Source organism: Episyrphus balteatus, chromosome 3 (assembly GCF_945859705.1).
Source record: "Episyrphus balteatus chromosome 3, idEpiBalt1.1, whole genome shotgun sequence".
NCBI classification, from domain to species: Eukaryota; Metazoa; Arthropoda; class Insecta; order Diptera; family Syrphidae; genus Episyrphus; species Episyrphus balteatus.
In genome coordinates, this window is record NC_079136.1 from 114,558,440 (window position 1) to 114,579,280 (window position 20,841).

The window sequence follows — 20,841 nt, forward strand, 5'->3', positions numbered from 1 at the left end:
TGGTTCAACCAGCGAACTAACAAAAATTTCCCATCAGCCCAATGGTATACCAAGTTGATTGATAATTTTTTACTGGCTATCACACAATCATTCTACTTCTTCCTATCGACTATGGATGGTCTTCTTTTCTGTTGATAAAAGCTTACGCCTTGATAGGGTTACCTAAATTCACAGAAACATGCTTTATAATAATTAAATTTATCTGCAATGCAAATCTATCTGGAATTCATAGAAGTTTTTTCAAAAAAAAAAAAACAACAGCATTTACAAAAAGAACCGCGCTAATTCCCATAATTAAATTTTTTCGAATTACGACTGGTATCAACTAAAGATCAGTCCCCCTCTGTTTGATTCCACAAATCGCATGTTTTTCAACCGACTTTCCTGGTAGGTACTCTTATCTGCTTTATTGAAATTCTAGTTCTAGTTCCAGCTTTTGTCCCTGGCCATATAAGCTAAGTTAGGATAAATTTATGAAATACTCTGTTTTCTCAATTTTTTAATAGAAATGTGGGTATTGGATTTAGGAACAAAAGACCAAAATCTATTTTTGGGCCATTTCTCACTTAAATCTCGCCTAACCACAAGCTCAAATGTGTATATTTCCTATCTCTTTGTTTTCAATTGGAAAAACTATTCAGCAATATAAACGAGAAGGTATTGTTAAATGTTGCATATCATATCGTCCTTGGTCCTCTAAAAATTCCCAAAAAAAAAAAAAAAAAACAAATATTTCCAACTTTCCAAATGTAAATATGCATTCCATATATATTTTCCAACAAAAATTCAATTGGAAACTATGTGAATATTAAATAGAAACAAAAAAATATGGGAAAACAATATCTTTTTCCAACCATCAATTTCTATACCCAAAAAAAAAAAAAAAAAAAAAAAATAAAAACTCGATTTCCGATATTTTTTTTCGGTTCTCATGATATAGTATAGTTTTAGGATTGTAAAACTTGAGCGAGCATAAAATTCAATTCACACAGAGAGGCTATATTCAATTCATAATATGAGAGATGGAAAATATTCGATCCGGGAGGGATGTATTCAAGTTTTTGGGTATTTCTATTTTACTATTTTTTTTTTTTTTTTAGAAAATATTCAGTGGACCTATTCAAAGTTTTGATGCGCGCTAATAAACATTTATATTTACGAGTTTATACAGCAAATATCAAATAGACCCTGAAGCAGTAAAACTTATACAGAATAAAATTCAACATACAAAAAGAAAAAACTATATACAGAAATAAAGGTCACGACTTTGTTACAATATTTTGCTGTCTCATATTTTTAATTTATAACCATGAATTTCATTCTGAATTTATAGAGAAATATTTGTTTTTTGTTACAAAACTAGGAAAATAATAGAACGAAATATGAATTGATTCATAATCTCAGTTTAAGATTTGTATGCAACAATTTGTAGTGATTTTAAGGTTACTTTTAGGCCTCTATTATGGCTTGCGAATCCTTAGAAAAAATTAGCGGATCAAAGATTTTTGGTTTACCTATTATATGAGAAGTCCAATTTTAGAAAAAAAAAAATGAGTAAATGATCAATTTAGAAAAATATTTCCATCCTCTTATTTTGTTATTGTTCACAAACTCAAAACAGCATTATTATTATATTTTATACTTTTTTTAACAAAGTCTAATTTTAATTCTATTACCTACATATATTAACCAAATAGATAAATCAGTTCCTAATGAACGTATTCATAAAAATAAGTTGTTTATAACCTATTTTTATTTTAACACTTAAAAAATCCTATTATAGAAAAAATTTCTATAAAAAATATTCATACCTACAATTAAGTTTTACTTTAATTTTTTATCTTTATAATTTTTATTATTAATAAAAGTGGTATAAGTGCATTTGGATTTTTTTTTTAATCCTTAACTTTCTTTGAGAATTTTGAAAAAAAAAAATTAATTGCATTTTAAAATTTGACATTTTAGTAATCTAAAATGCATCACCTGAGTTTCTTAACCTTTATCTATATTTTTAACAAACTTTAAAACACAAACCCATAAATATCTCGAAACGTTAAAAAAATGGACTTATACCACCTTCAAATACAACGGCTCATATGTATATTTAATTTGGCGTTTTAAAAATAATTTTCTCACGTATGTTACTTTATTTCGGATCGAACGTCCTTGATTTTTACCGAAATACTTCTATACGAATTTTTCCCAAATCGTTTGATTTATGATTTGAGTTGAACGTTCGACTCGTGAGTTATAAAAGGGCTCTTAACACGATAAAAAAAAAAAAAAACAAAATTCATATGATCCACTGCAACAATACCCCGTGTATCAATGATTTGCGCCAAAGGTCTGGGTTCGTATCCCAGCCTCCTTTAAAATTAATTACATGCACATATTTGGCTGTGGATTTGTCGGATCCCTCCTTTCTGTTGGTTTAAAACAGCCATACGGAAGAATCCATTAAAAATAATTATTGAAAGAGATACGAAAAAAACCTCGAAACATCTCGAAGCTAAATCATAGCCGAGACCAGAAAATTTCAGTCCCGTATTTCAGGAGGAACCAACATTAGCACATTATCCAGGAAATATAAAAGGATCTCACACATTTTGAAGTAATCTCGAAAACCTGATGTGATATGGCAAGATAGACTTCGAATCTGGTTTCAGCGACCCGAAAAACATATATTTAACATAGTTGCACTCCCAGATAAAAAAAATTTTTTTGAGACTTACATTTTTTGATAATATCTTGCAAACCTGACATGATGGGGCCAAAAACCTATTTCACTAAAAAATAGCGCAAAACACAATATAAAAAGTTACTATCTCGTATAAAAGGTTTGAGATAGTCTTCGGAAAAAAAAACCCGTTATCGTAAAAACTGTCAATTTTTGTACTTTCTCCCCATATCGGCTTTTGATCAGGAGCTTCAAGAGAACAACATACTAAAATTTCAGACAATTTCACCTTGGGCCACTTCCCATACAAAATGTGCGGGGTCCTTTGTTGATATTGTTTAAGATTTCCGAAGTAAATCAATGAAAAAAACCTTAATCTAAGTATATTTTGTGACTCACTGAATTATTTTTTTGGGAAGCCGTGACTTGCCCCTAATATTAAAAATACTAGCAAACACAGAGCGAAAGAGAGACTGTTTAAAGAACTTGTCTTTTTTTTTTAAAAGGAAGGATACTTTATTTGTAGAAATAGGAAGTATATATACATTTTTTTGTCGCACATTTTCTCTTCCACGAAAGAAGTCGTTCCAAATCGACTTCCCTATTTGTTTTGCATTTTTGTTGTCTATTTTCCACTTTTTTTTTTTGTTAATAACAAAATGTCAATATTCGTATTCCTTATTTTTTTGTTCATTTTTTTTCTTTGCAACAGGACACGTAGCTGGTTGTGGTATCAATGAGAAAGTCTCCCAATGGATGGAGAATATACAAAACTCGGCTGTCGAGGAGCCAGATGAAGTTATAGTCCTTCCACCAGCATCACACCAATATGCCAACAACAACAACAACAAATACCAGAAACCAGACAGGAATAAGAAATCGGATGAAAGCCAAAATAAGAACAGAAACCGAAGCAGTAGCAATAGCAATCCTAGCTCGACGAGTCCTAGTAGAAATAATAGCAGTAGTCACAACCTATCATCATCTTCATCCTCTGATGGAGTCCATCATGCAAAACATCATACCTCCTCCCCACCATCATCGACGACGCCACCGAAAAAATATTCAAATAGCAACGACGACTTCAAGTATCCTTATCAGAAATACTCGAAGGAGGCGAATTGGAAATTTATGCCAAATGGCGAGGATGATAGGTATGCCCGTGCCGCTGCTGCTGCTTCCATAGCTGCCGATGATGATTGGCACGAGCGTGTCCACGAGCGGGTGCGTCGAGCCTCCTCATCCAATTCACATTCTCCACGCCAGCGAGATGATAACAAGAATACCTGTTCGTTGTTTATACAAACGGATCCATTAATATGGCGACACATCCGGGAGGGTATAGCTGATGTAAGTTTAAATAAAACGGATGAATGCTGCTTGTGCTATGCCATGAGCCATCCATAGCATGACTATGCTATGTGGATGATGGTGGCAATATCTGAATTTGGATTCAGATTGGGATTGGGGACTCTCTCTAAAAGGGGATAAAATAAAGGGATGAATGAATGTGTTTGCTTGAATTTTACTTTTTTTTTTTTTTTCATTTCGTATTTGTTTTTGAAATTATTTCTGTTTGCAGCATGACAGGGGACGGAAATACGAGATCGATGAGAAGACAAGGGAGGAGATTTTGTCGTTGATTGCACATCATGTCACTGCCGTTAACTATATCTATCGCAATACAAAGTTTGATGGAAAGGTAGAGCACCGAAACATACGATTCGAGGTGAGTGAGTGGTGTTCGTTTGCTTGTTTTTTTTTCCTGTAGGTACAAAACAAAATAAATATTTATTTCTATAAAAAAAAGAGGAAAAGATAGTGTCAAACAAAAATCAGAGAAAAGTTATATATACAAATAATGAAAAAAAATCAATAAAATTGATTTTTAAAATTTATCTATCGAAAAAACCTTTTAAAATTTAATTGGAAGAGTATAGTTACATTTTTTTTGACACTCGACAAAAAATTACCAATTAATTGAAAACCATTAAACAGGAAAAATATTTATTTAGTAGTAATAAACAAGTTTTTTTGTATCATTTTGATGGTATCAGAACTAAAAAAAATAAAAGAAGACTTAAATTAATTTTATTTAATGAAGTTTTTAGCTCCCGAGGGCATTTTTATTTTCATTTTTTTTGTATTGGAATAGAAATTGTATAATTAGCTGTTTAATATAAACCTTTACACTATGAGAGGGATTCTATCTTCTGTCTATACTTATTTTTTGATTCCATGTTTATAGTTTTTATTTTAATTTTCTCAACTATGTGTTATTAATAATCTTAAAATTCGTCTAAATTCTGAACGAACAATGCTATATGAAAATGTTCTTGAAATTTCGGTACCGTGGTACGTCTTATTTTTCTTTTAAATTCAATACATTACACTGCACAACAAAATTAAGCTTTTTGTATGATGAATTAACCAAACAATAATTTTCCAAAGGTTTTTGGTGTGCTGAACTCGAATCCGAATTCAGAAATATTCTATCAGCTCCCGTTTTTTAAATATTACCGTTAGAAAATGCAAAAACACCTGTTTCTGAAGTTGTGTTGCAATGTGTGGGAATTTTTTGCAACACTTTTTAAGAAGGTTTGTATAATAATTGCCTTTCTTCTTTAAAAATCTGTTTTTATCTTTGCGATATCTTTTTTATAATCCGAGATATTTTAATTTGAAGCTACTGCAGTTTGAAAATAACGTTATTGATAAAATAAGCAAAAACACACGTACTTAAACTTAAGATATCTCAGACAATAAAACAGATATCGAAAAGATTTATACAGAAGAAAAACAGTTCTTATAGAAACCGTTAAAAATTATGATAAAATAAGGTACCTCACATCAAAGCATAACCTCAAAAACAGCCAAAACACTTTTTTTTCGCAAATTCTAACGGCAATATTTCAAGAACTAAGACTGATAGAATATTTCTGACTTCATATTCGAGTTAAGCACCCCAAAAACTATTGGAAAAGTATAGTTTGGTTTATTTATAATAAAAAAAAGTCAAATTTTGTTGACCAGAGCTATCAGCCAAAAAACGTGTTTTTGCATTTTCTAATGGCAATATTTCAAAAACTAGAGCTGATAGAATATTTCTGACTCAAGATTCGAGTTCAGCACACCAAAAACCATTGGAAAAGTATTGTATAGTTTATTCATCCAAAACCTTGTTGTGCAGTGTTATCTTTTATTCACGAAACCCAATGAATGAGTCCATTATCGACGACAGTCATGATCTCGAATGAGAAACTGCATATTTAAAAGTATGTCACAATACTGTCACCATCTATTAAGAATTTTGCCATCATTCACAAGTAGTTGATCTTAAGCATTGTGAAAAAAAAACTTTGGTGAGCGAATTTTCTGAGCATTCTTCGTTCTTTAAGCGACAATTTTGAATATTTCCCGAAAAGCCTTGATTACATCAGCAGGCGTATCAGATAGTTCTTTTATCTTGCGATACTGGATTTCCAAACTCTCTGATATGCTAGGCACAATTTTCCTTTACTTCTTTCTTACAACGTTTTTCTATTATAAGTGGGGCATTATGACCAAACATTGAAAGGTTTTTTTTCCTATTTATCACTGATGCTTAGACTTCATCGCTCCAGCACCAAGCTTCTATATCATGTTGGTAGTTTCCATTAGAAGTTCCTAGCAGTGATTTGAAAAACCAAAAGAAGGGTTTTGTGTTTTAGATGTATGTATGTGTGTTCATCTGTTCCATCATATTGATCATAATTTGACAAATGAGGTATCGTTGAGAGCGCTGTGCTCGTCTGTAAGATAAAAGCTATATATTGACAGGGACTCTGCAAATACTTAATCATATAGGTAACCCCCGGTTTGGAGAATTTATTTCATAACACCAATTCCCAATAAATTATAATAAGAATTATCGCCCCAATACAAAAATTTCGGATATTCCCAAAACATTTCAATGCATGCAATACGAACTTTGTGCTTATTTAAAATGTTTCCAGATCTTGGGCTCTTGTGTAATCGGGAACTAGATTTTCTAATGCATATTAAGTACATATTTCACAAGGCCAACTCAGCACTTGACTTTGTAAAATGAAAACCTTAATTGACTCGCTCCCTCTATATAATTCTCGTTAGACCTATCCTTTAATACGCTTCACAAGTCTTGTCTTGCAAAACGAATTTGGTTAGTCATCGACCAGAACAGGTATTAAAAGTGTAGATGAACTGGCTAATAAATAATCCTTTTAACAAAAAAACAAACCCGACTTCTAAGGATCGAAACTTGGATTTTGGTTTTCTCATGGATTCTATGATCTTTACTGGACTGGGGCCACACTGCAATCACCAATTTTCAAATACAAAAAGAATTATCACTATCAAATTGGTTCACCCAGTCAAAGTTATGAGGTAACAAACATAAAAAAAAAAGAAAAAATAAATACAGACGAATTGATAACCTCCTTCTTCTTGGAAGTGGTCGGTTAAAAACAATCCAATCCAAACCATACCAAAAGCACCAAAATAGAACAAAACACAATTTGCTTATGAAGACTACTCATATCATTTTTTTGAGAATGCTTCAGCCTAGCCCAGACAACGGCCTTTGCAAAATACTTCTTAGACGAATTTGGCGAAATCTTTGAATTAATGATGGCTCAGAAGTCACATCACACCTAACTTTGTATTCAACTTCATAATTTATTTGCGTCCCTATAACTCCTTTCTCACAAAGAGCGATATCAGTTATCAATTAAGTTAAACAAAACATGGGCCAGTAATCTTCTAAGATTTTTAATTTTCTGCTTTGGCTTTGGTGGTCACAATCCATAACCCTAGGTTAAACCTCCCCTTGCATAATTTATTTGAATGGTAGTCCAAAACAACCTAAGCCGAGTTAAGAAAAATTTGAGCTGATAGTGCAGCAAATAAAAAAATGGCAAGCATTTTAGTGACACTATCTCTAGGCGGTGTGGCCACAAAATTATTTAAACTAGATAACATGTCTACGAAATTTCAGGTCAACATAAACAAAATATTTTTTATAGATTTAAAGACGTGTATTTTACAAAAAGTACTTAAAACCCCTCTTAGTGCTGCCTTAATCCTAGCTAAAGCCCTAATGGCTTTCTAAAAATTTAGAAAATTGGTTCAAATGATAACATCATAAAGAGAGATTGCCACTCGACTGTTCCCTTTTTTCATCAATTTGTTGTTATAATATCTATTCACTTGTAAAAATAGAATTCAATATGAGAACCCAACACCAATAAGTCATTACCTATCTTTGTTTTCCAATTAAATTAAAAAATCTATTAAAATATCACCGCCCCACACAGGTAAATTTTCCCAAAAACATGGCCAAAATTATTTTTTGTGTTTATTCAATTTATTATTGCATGATTATATCAAAATAAGATAATTTCCATAAAATTCACCATTTTAAGTAAATTTACACGAAAATTCACAAAAAAGAAGCAAAAAATGAAAAAAGTCGTTTTTTTTTTACTTTACGCTATAGGGTTTCTTTCATTTGACATTTAATAATACAATATTTATACATTCAATAGATTGAAAAAAACAGTTGAACAGTCGTTATTATAAATAAATAAATAATGCAGGCATAGATAACAACTATAAACATAAATAAACATGAGTGTGAGTTTGTATGTGTGTATATCATTCAATGACGTGTGAGTTGTGAAACTGTAACTATAAGTCTGCTTGCTCGATCTCTGGTTCTATTAGAAACTGAAGTATTTCAGAGGGAAACGCATTTTTTGTTTTAGGATTTAGTTTTCTCAAACCACTTATTAATGGGTCAGAAGAGACCAAGAGATTATAAAACAAATCTTCCATATTTTGCTGCCTCGAAAATTTTCTTGAGAAACTTTCTCGAAACGCTTTATATCTTTGTTTCGTGATTCTTGGGCTTCTTCGCCGAGCTGTCCAATGAATGAATAAATTTTATTGAGGCTTAAGTTTGGATACATATGGTTATTATGAAACTAAGTTAATTTTCCTTCAACAACTATTGAAAGTGCTTCTTCTGCTGTATATGGAATAATTTTCTGGTCAATTTTTTTCAAAGCTTTTGATATTTTTCAGCACGTGAAGGAGTTGAAAATATTATATTTTTCATTACATTTGATGAACAAGTTTCCCTTTTTCTCGCAGTTGCATGGCGCAGCATAGCTTAATTCTTCGGCATTATAGTTAGAACGTAAATCTTCTGTTTTACGTCTCTTTGACCGTTCGCTTAGGTCTGAAAAATCCATTTGAGTCCGTCCAACAAAGCCATGGGCTCAGCATGGAAACGATATTTCATATTGCAACCAATTTATATTTTGTTTTAAGAAGGTGTTGTTATTTCTGGAGGCACTCCAGCCATCTTCTTCTATGTTCATATATGCAAAATCAAAATCCGTTAAATTTGCTCCGAAATTTCAATATTTCAACCTTTGGTACCAAAAAAATTAATTTTTTCTGTAATGTCACGTGACGAACAGCTTTTTAAAAATTCAGAAAGCTTATTTCTTGAAAGAAAAATGAAAGTTAATTACGATCCTGTGTCAAAAAAGAAAAATCTAATTAAAAAAAAAAAAAAAAAAAATCACCGTCCCCAACACCTTTTGAAGCCAATATTATAAAAAGTCGCAAAAAACCGCAATGTTTTAGGATTGTTTCCCATAAAGGAAACATTTAACTATTTTTCAACACTATTTTCAGTACAGAAAAACGCAAATCAACTTAACTTTTTCATTATCAAAGAAAAAAAATTTGTTTGTTTTTACTGCTCAAACACATTATCTTAAAAAGCTTTAAAATTTACTTTAGACTTAAAATTTTGCATTATCTTTGTCATTATCTTTTTTTAACATACCACTAGCAACAGAATCCATGTTAATTATTTTAAAAATCGCCAAAAAAAATTAAATAAAAAATAAAGCAAACTACTTCTTATAAGAAACCAACCTTGCTACTGCACTCGTTAATTAAAATGTTCTACTTTGAAAGCATCTACTGATTAAACAGTTACAATTTGCATCGCATGATCAATCAGGTTCTAAGCTTATGTTATTTGTAAACAACTTGGCATTAAAAAAAAACAACAAATCGCAAATTTTTTTTTTGTAGTTTTGGCCATGAATTTGGGAAAATTTACCTGTGTGCGCCCTTCAAAAGAAAAAAAAAAAAAAACTCATTGAAATATGACAAGCCAAAAAAGAAGGATTGTTATAATTCCATTTGTTCCTTTAATTCAAATAACAAAAATTTTTGTAATAGCATACTTTTGTATTAATAATATCCAATTATCATTTTGATTGTTAATCACAACTTTGACTTTATATTTCTGCTGCTCGGTGCTCATAAACATGCAGTTGAATATTAAAATATATTCAATGACGATGTCCTTTAAAATTAATTTTAAATTAAATTATGAGGCATATATTCTCCTCTCTCTTTCTCTCTATTTCCCTTTGATATACAAATTAAAAATGTCCTTTCAAGTGTAAATGTAAAAATGCTAATGAAACAAATTAAATATATATTTTTGTTTGAAACCAAAAAACACAACAAAAAAAAAGAATAAAATCATTTAAATTAAATAAATTAAAAACCCCTATGAGTTCTCTTTTTTGTTATTTAAATTTTATGGATTCATGATTTTTTTTTTTGTCTCTGTTTTAGGTGCAACGAATTAAGATTGATGATGATACACCATGTAAACAGTCCTACAACGGTCCACATAATGCTTTTTGCAATGAACACATGGATGTTTCGAATTTCCTTAATTTACACTCATTGGAAGATCATTCAGACTTTTGTCTGGCTTATGTGTTCACTTACAGGTACAAAACAAAATCAAAAATGAAACATACAAACTGAATAACTAATCATTTTTGTATATTTGAAAAAATAAACAGAGATTTCACTGGCGGAACCCTTGGTTTAGCTTGGGTTGCGTCTGCCTCCGGTGCTTCAGGTGGTATATGTGAAAAATATAAGACTTACACCGAAACAGTTGGTGGCCAATATCAAAGCACAAAACGTTCCCTCAACACAGGGATCATCACATTTGTTAACTACAATAGTCGGGTACCGCCCAAAGTCTCACAATTGACGTTGGCCCATGAAATTGGCCATAATTTTGGATCACCAGTAAGCATTTCTAACAAAACTACTTAAAAAAGACCTTATTTTTAATTTGTGTTTTTGAATTTTCTAGCACGACTATCCAGATGGTTGTAGGCCAGGTGGTCCAAATGGAAATTACATTATGTTCGCTAGTGCCACTAGTGGTGATCGACCGAACAATAGCAAATTCTCACCATGTTCCATTAGAAATATATCGAATGTCCTCGACGTCCTAGTCGGCAATCAGAAACGAGATTGTTTCAAGGTCTCAGAGGGAGCCTTCTGTGGCAATAAGATCGTTGAAAGTGGCGAAGAGTGCGATTGTGGATTTAATGAGGACGAATGCAAAGATATTTGCTGTTATCCACGTATAATAAGCGAATATGATCTCTCAATGAATTCCTCGGCGACAGGATGTACACGCAAGGCCAAAACACAGTGCAGTCCTAGCCAAGGACCATGCTGTTTGAGTGATTCGTGTACCTTTGTTCCATCACACTATCATATTAAGTGCAAAGAGGAAACAGAATGTTCCTGGTCGAGTACGTGCAATGGCACCACACCAGAATGCCCAGAACCCAAGCCGCGAGATGATAAGACCAAATGTAATAATGGCACAGCATTGTGCATCAAAGGTGATTGCTCTGGATCGATATGCTTGCTTTGGAATATGTCCGAATGCTTCCTGACATCAACTTTGACGCCTGCTGTGGATAAGAGACGTCTGTGTGAGTTGGCGTGCCAAAATGGCAATGACACCAGTACTTGCCGAAGCACTAGTGAGTTTGCCCATCTTTATGGATTGCCCGATGGGGGGATTAATTTGCGCCCAGGCTCGCCATGTGACAACTTCCAAGGCTATTGTGATGTTTTTCTAAAGTGCCGAGCCGTCGATGCTGACGGTCCATTGGTGCGATTAAAGAATCTCCTTTTGAATAAGGAAACTCTATTGACGGTGGCCCAATGGGTCACAGAGAATTGGTACATATGTGTGCTGATGGCAATTGGTTTCATCATTGTGATGGGTGCGTTTATCAAATGCTGTGCTGTCCATACGCCCAGTTCGAATCCGAAAAAGAGGCCTGCGCGGCGAATAAGTGAAACGCTACGAGGTCCAATGAACACACTGCGACGAATGGTATAATATCGGTTGATTTTTGTTATCGCCAATTGAAGTTAATAATTTTGTTGTAATCTTTTTAGCGACATCCGCAACATCGCAGCGCTGGACCAAGAAGTATACCACCGCCAGCCCACGAAAGATCCCGAGGGCATCCCTCGGATTGGGATCGTCGGCAACATCCAGATCGTGGTGCACCGCCTGGTGGTGTTCCAATAGGTCATCATCCCAGTCGGCCGGGAGCAAGAAATGACGGCCGCAGAGGTGGAGCGCCTAGTGCGGGTGGTCGTCATAGTGGACGGCCGGCGAGTAATTCAAGATCAGCAGGACCACAACACGGGTATGCAGATCTAGGTGGTGGTGTTGGGGGTGGTGATGGGCGAGGGCCAAGCCAACAGCCACAACAGTATTATCCGCCGAAAGGTGTGTTCTATAAGCCTCCTCGAAAGTTTCAAATTTTGATGATTTCGTTTTCAAGACAATTTTAATTTATTTTTGTTTTTCATTTAAGCACTCAGAATTATTTTTTATTTTTCACGATGATGAAAATTCAACTTTAAGAAGTCACTCACGAACCTTAGAACAGAATCTGTTAACATGGAAATCCCTTTACGTGGGTTTTTATATGAGTTTAGAGCAGATTCTGTGATAAGGAGGTGAACGTCCTTAGAATTGACATCATATTCATGTGCCCGACAATTTCCTGCTCTAAATTATTATAGAGCTGCATTTTTTTGTTATTTTAATTTTGTATGTTCATGGCTTTTAGAACCAACCTTTATGCAGTTATTATTGTTTTTATTTTAGTTTAAGTTTTGTTTTTATTTTTTTCTAAATATTCACATGCATATGCAGATTATCATCTTTACATATTTCCCCAAACCAACACTTTTTACTGCTCTCACTTCGAAGAAGCAATACAAAGTCTTAACCAATTACCCTTTCCCCCACTCACACATCCCATCAGTTCACTTCATCTTCATTATTCCTATTGCATAGCTTCTTCAATGGCATAGTTTTGCGAAGTATTTTTTTTTTTTTTCTATTTGCTTTAACAGAAAAGTCAAAAGTTTAGTGTCGACAACGACACATTCCAATGAAACGATACGAAGTCAACGACGACGTCTGCGAAGACTACAACGGCGACGACAAACATATAGAATACCCAAAGTGTGAACTTTTGTCTTGTCATTTCTTCACACTCTCTCGCCTCTCGCGTGCTACTCTGCTTGCTTCCAAAACTGAATTTGTTTACATTGTTTGGGTGTAAATCCTTTTCGGATGCATTACGAATTTTCTTCTCTTAGTTTACACATTAGTTTGAGCTCGCTGGCATAATATGAAAGTTTTTTTTTGTTTTGTTTTTTTTTGCATCTTTAAGTTTGTATTTTGTCATTAACGCTGATGAGTCATGAGTGTAGCGAGTTATAATATTGTATGGAAGGAGAAAAGTCAATTATATAGAAAGATCTATTTGTGTTCATTTCACAAACATAAATTGTATCTAACTTTTCTATTAAAATGAATTGAATTTCGGAATTATGTATTGTTAAAAGCATCTAGAACTTTATTATAATACCGAAGAAAGAGAACAACATAATGATTTTGTGGCTTCATTTGGGGAGCTGGTCATAATTCTGCTTGTCAAAATTCTGTGGGGTCAAAATACAGTAAGACCATAATTCTGTATTTGACATACTGTAAATACAAAATTCTGTATGTCAAAATACTGTATGAACAAAATACTGACTTGCAAAATTCTGTTTTGTAAAATTCTGTACGGCAAAATACTGTATTTTTAATACAGTATTTTTCAAGAAATTTCCTTTGATAAAAAAAAAAACACATAATACTAGCTTTAAAAAATGTCAAAAAATGTCAAAATCAATATAAATTTAATTTTTTTGCAATCCGTTTTAGGTATGCAACGTGGTTTAATTCAGATTGTTTTTTAAATAAGTATGTAGAGTTTTGTTTTTCTCTCTCCTTTTTCCGTAGCTCTTAATAAGGTACCTAGATTAATCAGCTTGCCTCTTTATTAAGTTGAACTTTAAGGCCCATTTGCTGAAACGAAACTTAAATATTTAAGTGAAACACAAAGCTCTAAGTTCTGCATAGCGGTTTGCACGAACTTCGAACTGTGTCATAAATTCCTCTAAGTTAAACATAACTTAGGGGGAAGAAATAGTAGAACATAAGCAGTTTATGTTCTACCTAAGCAAATTTTATTAAGAAATTAATAGGGAACATGTGTTGAAAATGCCATTGGGTCTAAAATAGCGCTATATAGATTATTTAAAATTAAAATCCAAACATATTTTCCATATTAAATTTCCATATAATGCAAACTTTTTTCAGGTTGTTTTTGGAGCTCATAGTTCTGACATTTCTTCCAACCTATTTCATTCCTTAAGCTTTATTTATTTTTGTCTTGCGTCAAACACAAATTTTTATTATTTTGTTATATTGATCTTTTTTCCAAAAAAAACTTGAAGAACCTTTACCACGCACTTCAACATTTAACCAAATTTATTATATTTAATAAAAGAAAAATTCAAAACACATGAAAAATAATTTAATTTAAAATTAATTTGACATTATTTGACATTTGAATTGAAAATCTCAGGGATTTCTCGCATGAAAGTAAATCATTGATAGGTTGAACATAAATATTTTTTAGCAACTTGGAATAAACTAAGTATTCTTTAAGAGCTATGTTCGACCTAGCTATGATTTAAATTTATAATCCGTATGAGCAAATGGGCCTAAGGCCCATTTGCTGAAACGGAACTTAAATCTTTATGTGAAACATAAACCCTAAAGTTCTACATAATCGTTTGCACGAACTTTAACTCGTGTCATAAATTCTTCTAAGTTTAACATAACTTAGGGGCAAGAAATAGTACAACATAAGGGTTTTATGATCTACATAAGAAATTTTTATTGAGCAAAAAGCCATAACATCCCTTAAAAATGATGTTGTCTATAAAATTAACATCAGTAATTGATTAAAGAATGGTCAACTCACTTTTATACGTTAACCATGATACAATTGTTCGCATAAATGTTTACAGAAGTATTTGTCAATTTTTTTTTTCATATATTTGTCAATTTTCTGTCACTTAATTGTGACGCACAAACACATTTGTAAAAAATTTCCATCACATGAATAATTTTTTTTATCAAATCAAACACACATTTTTTATCAGTTTCACTATATTTAATTAATTTTTGCAATAAAAAACCACAAAATAACAAAATTATTAAGAAATTTCAGCTTAATTGCTCAAAAAAAAAAATAAAATTAACTGACGTTTGTATCGATTTGACATTCGAATTTGAAGTTCTCAGCGATTTCTCGCATGAAAGTAAAACATTGCTAGGTTAAACATACATTTTTTTTAACAACTTAGAATAAACTAAGTAAAACACAAGGACTATGTTCGACCTAGCTATGAATCAAATTTATGATCCGTATGAGCAAATGGGCCTAAGAAATTAATAATAAAACCTCTTTTGAATAAATCTGTATTTCAAAGTTCTGTAAAAATGATGTAAAAAATATGGTTTTGATAATGTAAAAAATTGCGCGCGCACTTCGCGCGGAATCCTAAACAGGAGTATTATTATTTCCAACAACAATTTTAAGACTATGAAAACTTTAGAAAACTTCACAATTTACTATCCAATCAGAATTTTAATTCTTGGTCCTAATGGGCAGAACTTACCTTTGGTTAATAATAACATTTTTTTTAACAATCGGTAATCGAAACATTCGAAAAAAGCATTCAATTTGGTCTTCAACCTTAACTTATTGAGAAATTTAGCTAACAGAGTTCAGTTCTTAAACTCTAGATTATCACCATTTCTGAATCAATCTGAGACGGAAAGAAATCCCATCTGGAAAATATTTTGTCCCAAGCATTTTTGTTCGCCTGAAATTTGAATCTGTCTTTGCTAGTCCCGCTCTGACTTGCTTCGAATCAGAAAATATAATTTTTTAAATCATATTTGATGAGTGTGTGTGTGTGTTACTTTTAATTTTTTAACAAAAAAAAAAAATGTTACACATACGCCAAAGTGACTATTTATAAACTGTCCAATTTTGATTTGTTTCACTGACCAAAAACTGAAATCTGTTGATTTTCGTTGACTGACCATAAGGATTATTTAATTGGTCATTTAAAATTATTCAACTACTATGAACTTCAGTTCGGAGTCAGCGTTCGAAAAAAAAACTCATACATAACATAGCCCAGGTCAGAACTTTTTTTGTGTGGCTGTGTAATCTATCGTACGGAAAACTTCATTCAATTATTGTACAACTGTAATCTTTGCTTCCTCCTTTGTCGATGGAAACAATACAACTCAGTAGTTACTCATTTATCATTTTCATCGCTTTATTCAAGCGATGGAATAACTTCGTGATTGACTTTGCACAAAATCACTACTTAAGAAAGTTGGGGTCCGCGAACCGTTTGCCATTTTTGGCTTGTTTTGATGTCATGCCACACAGTGGGGAACCTTGTATGGGAGAGTGGAAAAAACTCCGTAAAATCTAAACTACTGGACCGTTTTTGATGAAATTTCAGGAATAATAGGAAATAAGAAGATAAATCAACACCAGTAATTTCCGCCCACTGCCCCGCCCACTAAAGTGAAAAATGGCTATTTAAGTTGAAAAAAGTCGAAAACTAGTACTTTTGTATGAAATTTAACGAAGACAACGTGACTTGCAGTAACCAAAATATACTTTTCTGAAGGTTTTCAATGTTTTAAAATCGATTCCGAAGTCATAAAAAATTAATCAGCTCCTGTTTTTGAAATATTACCGTTAGAAAATGCAAAAAAAGTTTTTTCTTGACTATTTCGGACCTTATTCTTTTATATAAGTAAAATTGTCTCAACATATTTAGTAACGGTTTATATAATAACTGATTTCCTTCTTTCAAGACCTGTTTAAATCTTTTCGATATCTTTTTTACTGCCTGAGATATCTTGAGTTGTTTGGCATGGTATATCTACCATATAAATTATACCGTCATTATCTCCTTTATAATATATGAAGCCGAACCCACTTACTACATTTTAAGATATCTCGGGAAATAAAAAAGATATCGGAAAGATTTAAACAGGTCTTGAAAGAAGGAAAATAGTTCTAATAGAAACCGTTATTCACGTTGTATGGGGAACTGGAAAAAACTCAATTAAACCTTAACCACTGAACCGATTTTAATGAAATTTTCAGGCAAGATTATTAAAAGCAAGGGAACCAAAATAAGATTTTCTTGCAAGCTTAGTTATTGTTTAAGACTTATGAAGAAGTTTAAGAAACAATTTGTAGGTTTTAATTTTAGTCATATCTTTATTTTAGTTTTTTTGTGCTCTGAGGGCCATTTGCTGAAACGAAACTTAAATAATTTAAGTTGAACATAAGCTCCTATTCTCTACTTTTTCCTCTGCGTAAACTGCTACATAAGAGTTTATTTACAACATAAATGCTTAAGTTTCGATTCAGCAAACGGCTGTGAATCTTATATTCGTAAACCCCAGAAAAGTTTAAATAAATTGCACAAAAAGTTGAAAACCGTCCATTTATGTATTTTTCGATTTTTTTTTTAATATGTAGGTATTTTCAAACTAACGTCAGATTTGAATTCATCGGATCAAAAAACATATTAAAACATATGATTTTTAAAAAAATCTTTCCATTTTTTATTATAATCTACTTTTTTAGAAAATACGTTTTTCACATTTGCTTAGCTTCAAATTGCTCTAAAAAGTTTATTAGGACGAACTAGGATGAGATTTTTGGTGCAAAATGTTGCTGAGATTCAACACTATCATGTGATATGAGTCCGCCCACAGAGGCAAACAGAGGAAGTAGTTAAAACAATTTTTGAACTCAAAATTCCGGAAAATTATAAGTATTCTTAAAATGAAAAATCGAAAAAAAATTTTTTCTGCTAAACTTGTAACTGATATTGTTAAACTGTTTATTTTTAATATATTTATAAAAAAAATTTTTTTGAAAAGTCAAAATTTAACTGATTTTATACCATTTAAAAAATACTCGTACTTACATCAGTTTTCATAATTTTTCAACTTTGAATAAAAATTTCTAAATCTAGAAGTTTTTTTTGAAAGAAAGGCTTTCACATCCTGATTCTACAACATAATTACTGTAAGAAAAACTTCCAACATATAAAAAAATCCAGCTATCACACCAATGAGTTTTTTCCACTTTTTTCCCACTGTGTGCCATATCTCACTTTGTTTATAGTGAAAACTAATTAGGGATTAATAAAATTCTCATCTTTAAAAAGTGTTTTATGGAGTTAACCCACTAATAGTCGATTGGCTGTCATGATGATTCTATATACTAGTCCATAAAAAAAATCCACTCCTGTTACAAGTAAAATAGTTAGAAAAAATCAATAAAGATGAAAAAAAATTGTTACCCTCTTACCTAGGCAAAAAGATTTTTCTTTCAATAGGAATTGAGGGTTTAAGTTATTTTTTTGATACGATTATTCTAAGGAAAGTTATTGCCGATTTAACGCAAAGATGCTTGTTTTTGTGGCTAATTAAATTCGGGATTGGAGTTTAAGAACGGAATTCAAAGTCGTCACAAGTAAAAATTTTACTCAAGTGAACATTTGCTCCAGTGTTTGGCCCACTTAAGCTACTCGTTACGTTAAGACAACTTAAGGATTTCTTTGATTTTAGCTTATGAATACCAACTGAGGAAATTTCGAAGTGAATGCGTGAGCAAACACTCAGAAAACTCATCTCATACTTGTGCTTGAGAAAAAATTTTACTTGAGTAACGAATTTCGTCCTAAGACGAAGCACGAACAAGGAAAGGAGTGTTTTTTTCGAGGGGTTGAAGTGTTCTTATTTAAAAAAATTATTTAAACTTGGTGAAAAAGCTTCGTTTCATTTGTTTGGTATAAGAATTTAAAATCTTAAGAACCTACGGAAAATGACTTCGATGTCATTAGATTCAGCATCCAAAAATAACATTCATAGTTATAATATTTTTGACAAACAATTTTTCTCACTTTTATGTTGACCTACACACCCACCCTCTGACCCGCGAAAATGCACCCTTCCACCCAAAACTTTTGTATACACTCTTTTGATCCTTTATTCTCACTCCAAGAGAAAACCGTTTTGTTTAATTTCATGAGAGATACAAATCCTTTTTAATGCCTATTTCACCTGAATTATTATTGTATAATTTTCCTTAAACATTATTTTTCACCAAATTATATCATTCATTTCCCTATAGTACTTCCAAAACTATGCATTCTTATATCTATCAATTTATTAATGCCATTCAGTAAATTTTTTTTCTATTTGAATCACCTCTCGTTTACATATATTGAGTAAATAAATATTATATTTCATGTTTCTTCCTCCATATCCTTTTCTTTCTTCACAATACGATTGTATAATATTGCTTATTTATTTGATAAAATTAAATTTTAATATATTTTATTATTTCTAATAAAGCCGTCGGTCCGCAACAAGTAAATTATAACCGACCGCCATCGTTGCACAATCCTGAACTTTATGCAGAAGCATACACAGGACGAGGGGCATATGAAGCGCCGCCCTCACGAGTTCCAAATAGTAAAGTTTGACAACCAAATGGACAAATTATAAATAATTATAATAATAATCAACTCAAACAACAACAACAACAGCAAAAACTACCAGCAACATCAACAACAACAACAACATCAACTGCAACAAATCATCAAAATGTAATTACTATTATTATTAATGCTATTATTACTATAATTAATGTTAAATTTAAATTTAAAACTTTAAAATACTTATCATCATCATCAACATTGCTACAAAACCAACTGATATCAACGTAAATTTAAAAAAAGATATAAAATATAAAAAAATAATTAAAAAATGTCACAACAAAAAAATAAATTAAAAATTGTGTAGTGTTAGCCTTGAAGATGATGATGATGACACAAGAAAAAATATTATTGCGATGATAAAAACAAAGACAAAGAAAAGGATGATAAATATGAAAGTAAATATTGATGAAACAAAAACAAAAAAAAGTCTTTAATGAGAATAATCAAATTTCAATTGAATTCCTTTTTGATGACTCAAAAAATATTACAATGATATGTTTAGTAATTTCTTAATTTTCCTATTATTAGTTTTTTTTCATTATTTGTTTGTGTTAATTTTTTTTTTTAATATAAATTTCCTATGTGTGTGTTTTTTGAATTGAGATTTGCCTTTAATGTTTACTTATTTTTTTTATGTTTCCATGTTCGTTTGTCCAGTATGACTTGTATGTTTATTTTTAATAAATTTAATGTTTTTTTTAATTAAACATTTAGTAAAAACTTTTAATGTAGTTTTCAATTAAAGAAAATTGATTTTTTAATAAACAAAAAAATGTAAATTCAATTTTAAACTTTTATCGTACTTTAAAATTGTATTGAGTTGTATTTTATAATTTAGAAAAAAAATGTAACAAAATGTTCAGTTAATTGTTCATGAATATTTTTTATGTTTTTGAGAATTTGGTAATTTTATTTCGAGAATGCGATATATTCCGAAAAGGGGCTAGAAAAAATATTAATACTCGATGATAATTTATCAATGAAACAAGCTCTCTTTTTTTCCTTATCGTAGGTTAAAGTTCGAAATTAAAATCGATAATATTTTTCAACTTTGTTAAAATAAAAAAAAAAAAAACAAAATGCATTTTCAACCTTAGCCTTATTGCGTTCGAAACGCTTACCTCAAACTTTTTATTTATAAGTCAGCAAACAAAAAAAAAAAAAAACAACAGTTTTCATTTCTATCTTAGAAAAATGTTTTTCATATTTATTTATTTAGTTTTTTCGAACTAATAAAAAATTAATAA

General features: G+C 31.3%; 1 protein-coding gene across 8 annotated transcripts in view; it reads left to right on the forward strand.

The window, feature by feature from the left end:
• Positions 1–20,698, forward strand: part of LOC129913810 (disintegrin and metalloproteinase domain-containing protein 10) — a 341,759-nt gene extending 321,061 nt beyond the window's left edge. For 7 of the 8 annotated variants that reach the window (XM_055992684.1, XM_055992683.1, XM_055992680.1 and 4 more), the window contains exons 6-12: positions 3,390–4,027; positions 4,260–4,406; positions 10,364–10,524; positions 10,600–10,834; positions 10,902–11,948; positions 12,014–12,353; positions 19,449–20,698. In XM_055992684.1, coding sequence (XP_055848659.1) covers positions 3,390–4,027; positions 4,260–4,406; positions 10,364–10,524; positions 10,600–10,834; positions 10,902–11,948; positions 12,014–12,353; positions 19,449–19,579 — 2,699 coding nt within the window. In that variant the 3' untranslated portion in view covers positions 19,580–20,698. The remainder of the gene's footprint in view (positions 1–3,389; positions 4,028–4,259; positions 4,407–10,363; positions 10,525–10,599; positions 10,835–10,901; positions 11,949–12,013; positions 12,354–19,448) is intronic. The other variant, XM_055992686.1, reaches the window with a different exon arrangement.
• Positions 20,699–20,841: the final 143 nt, after the last annotated feature.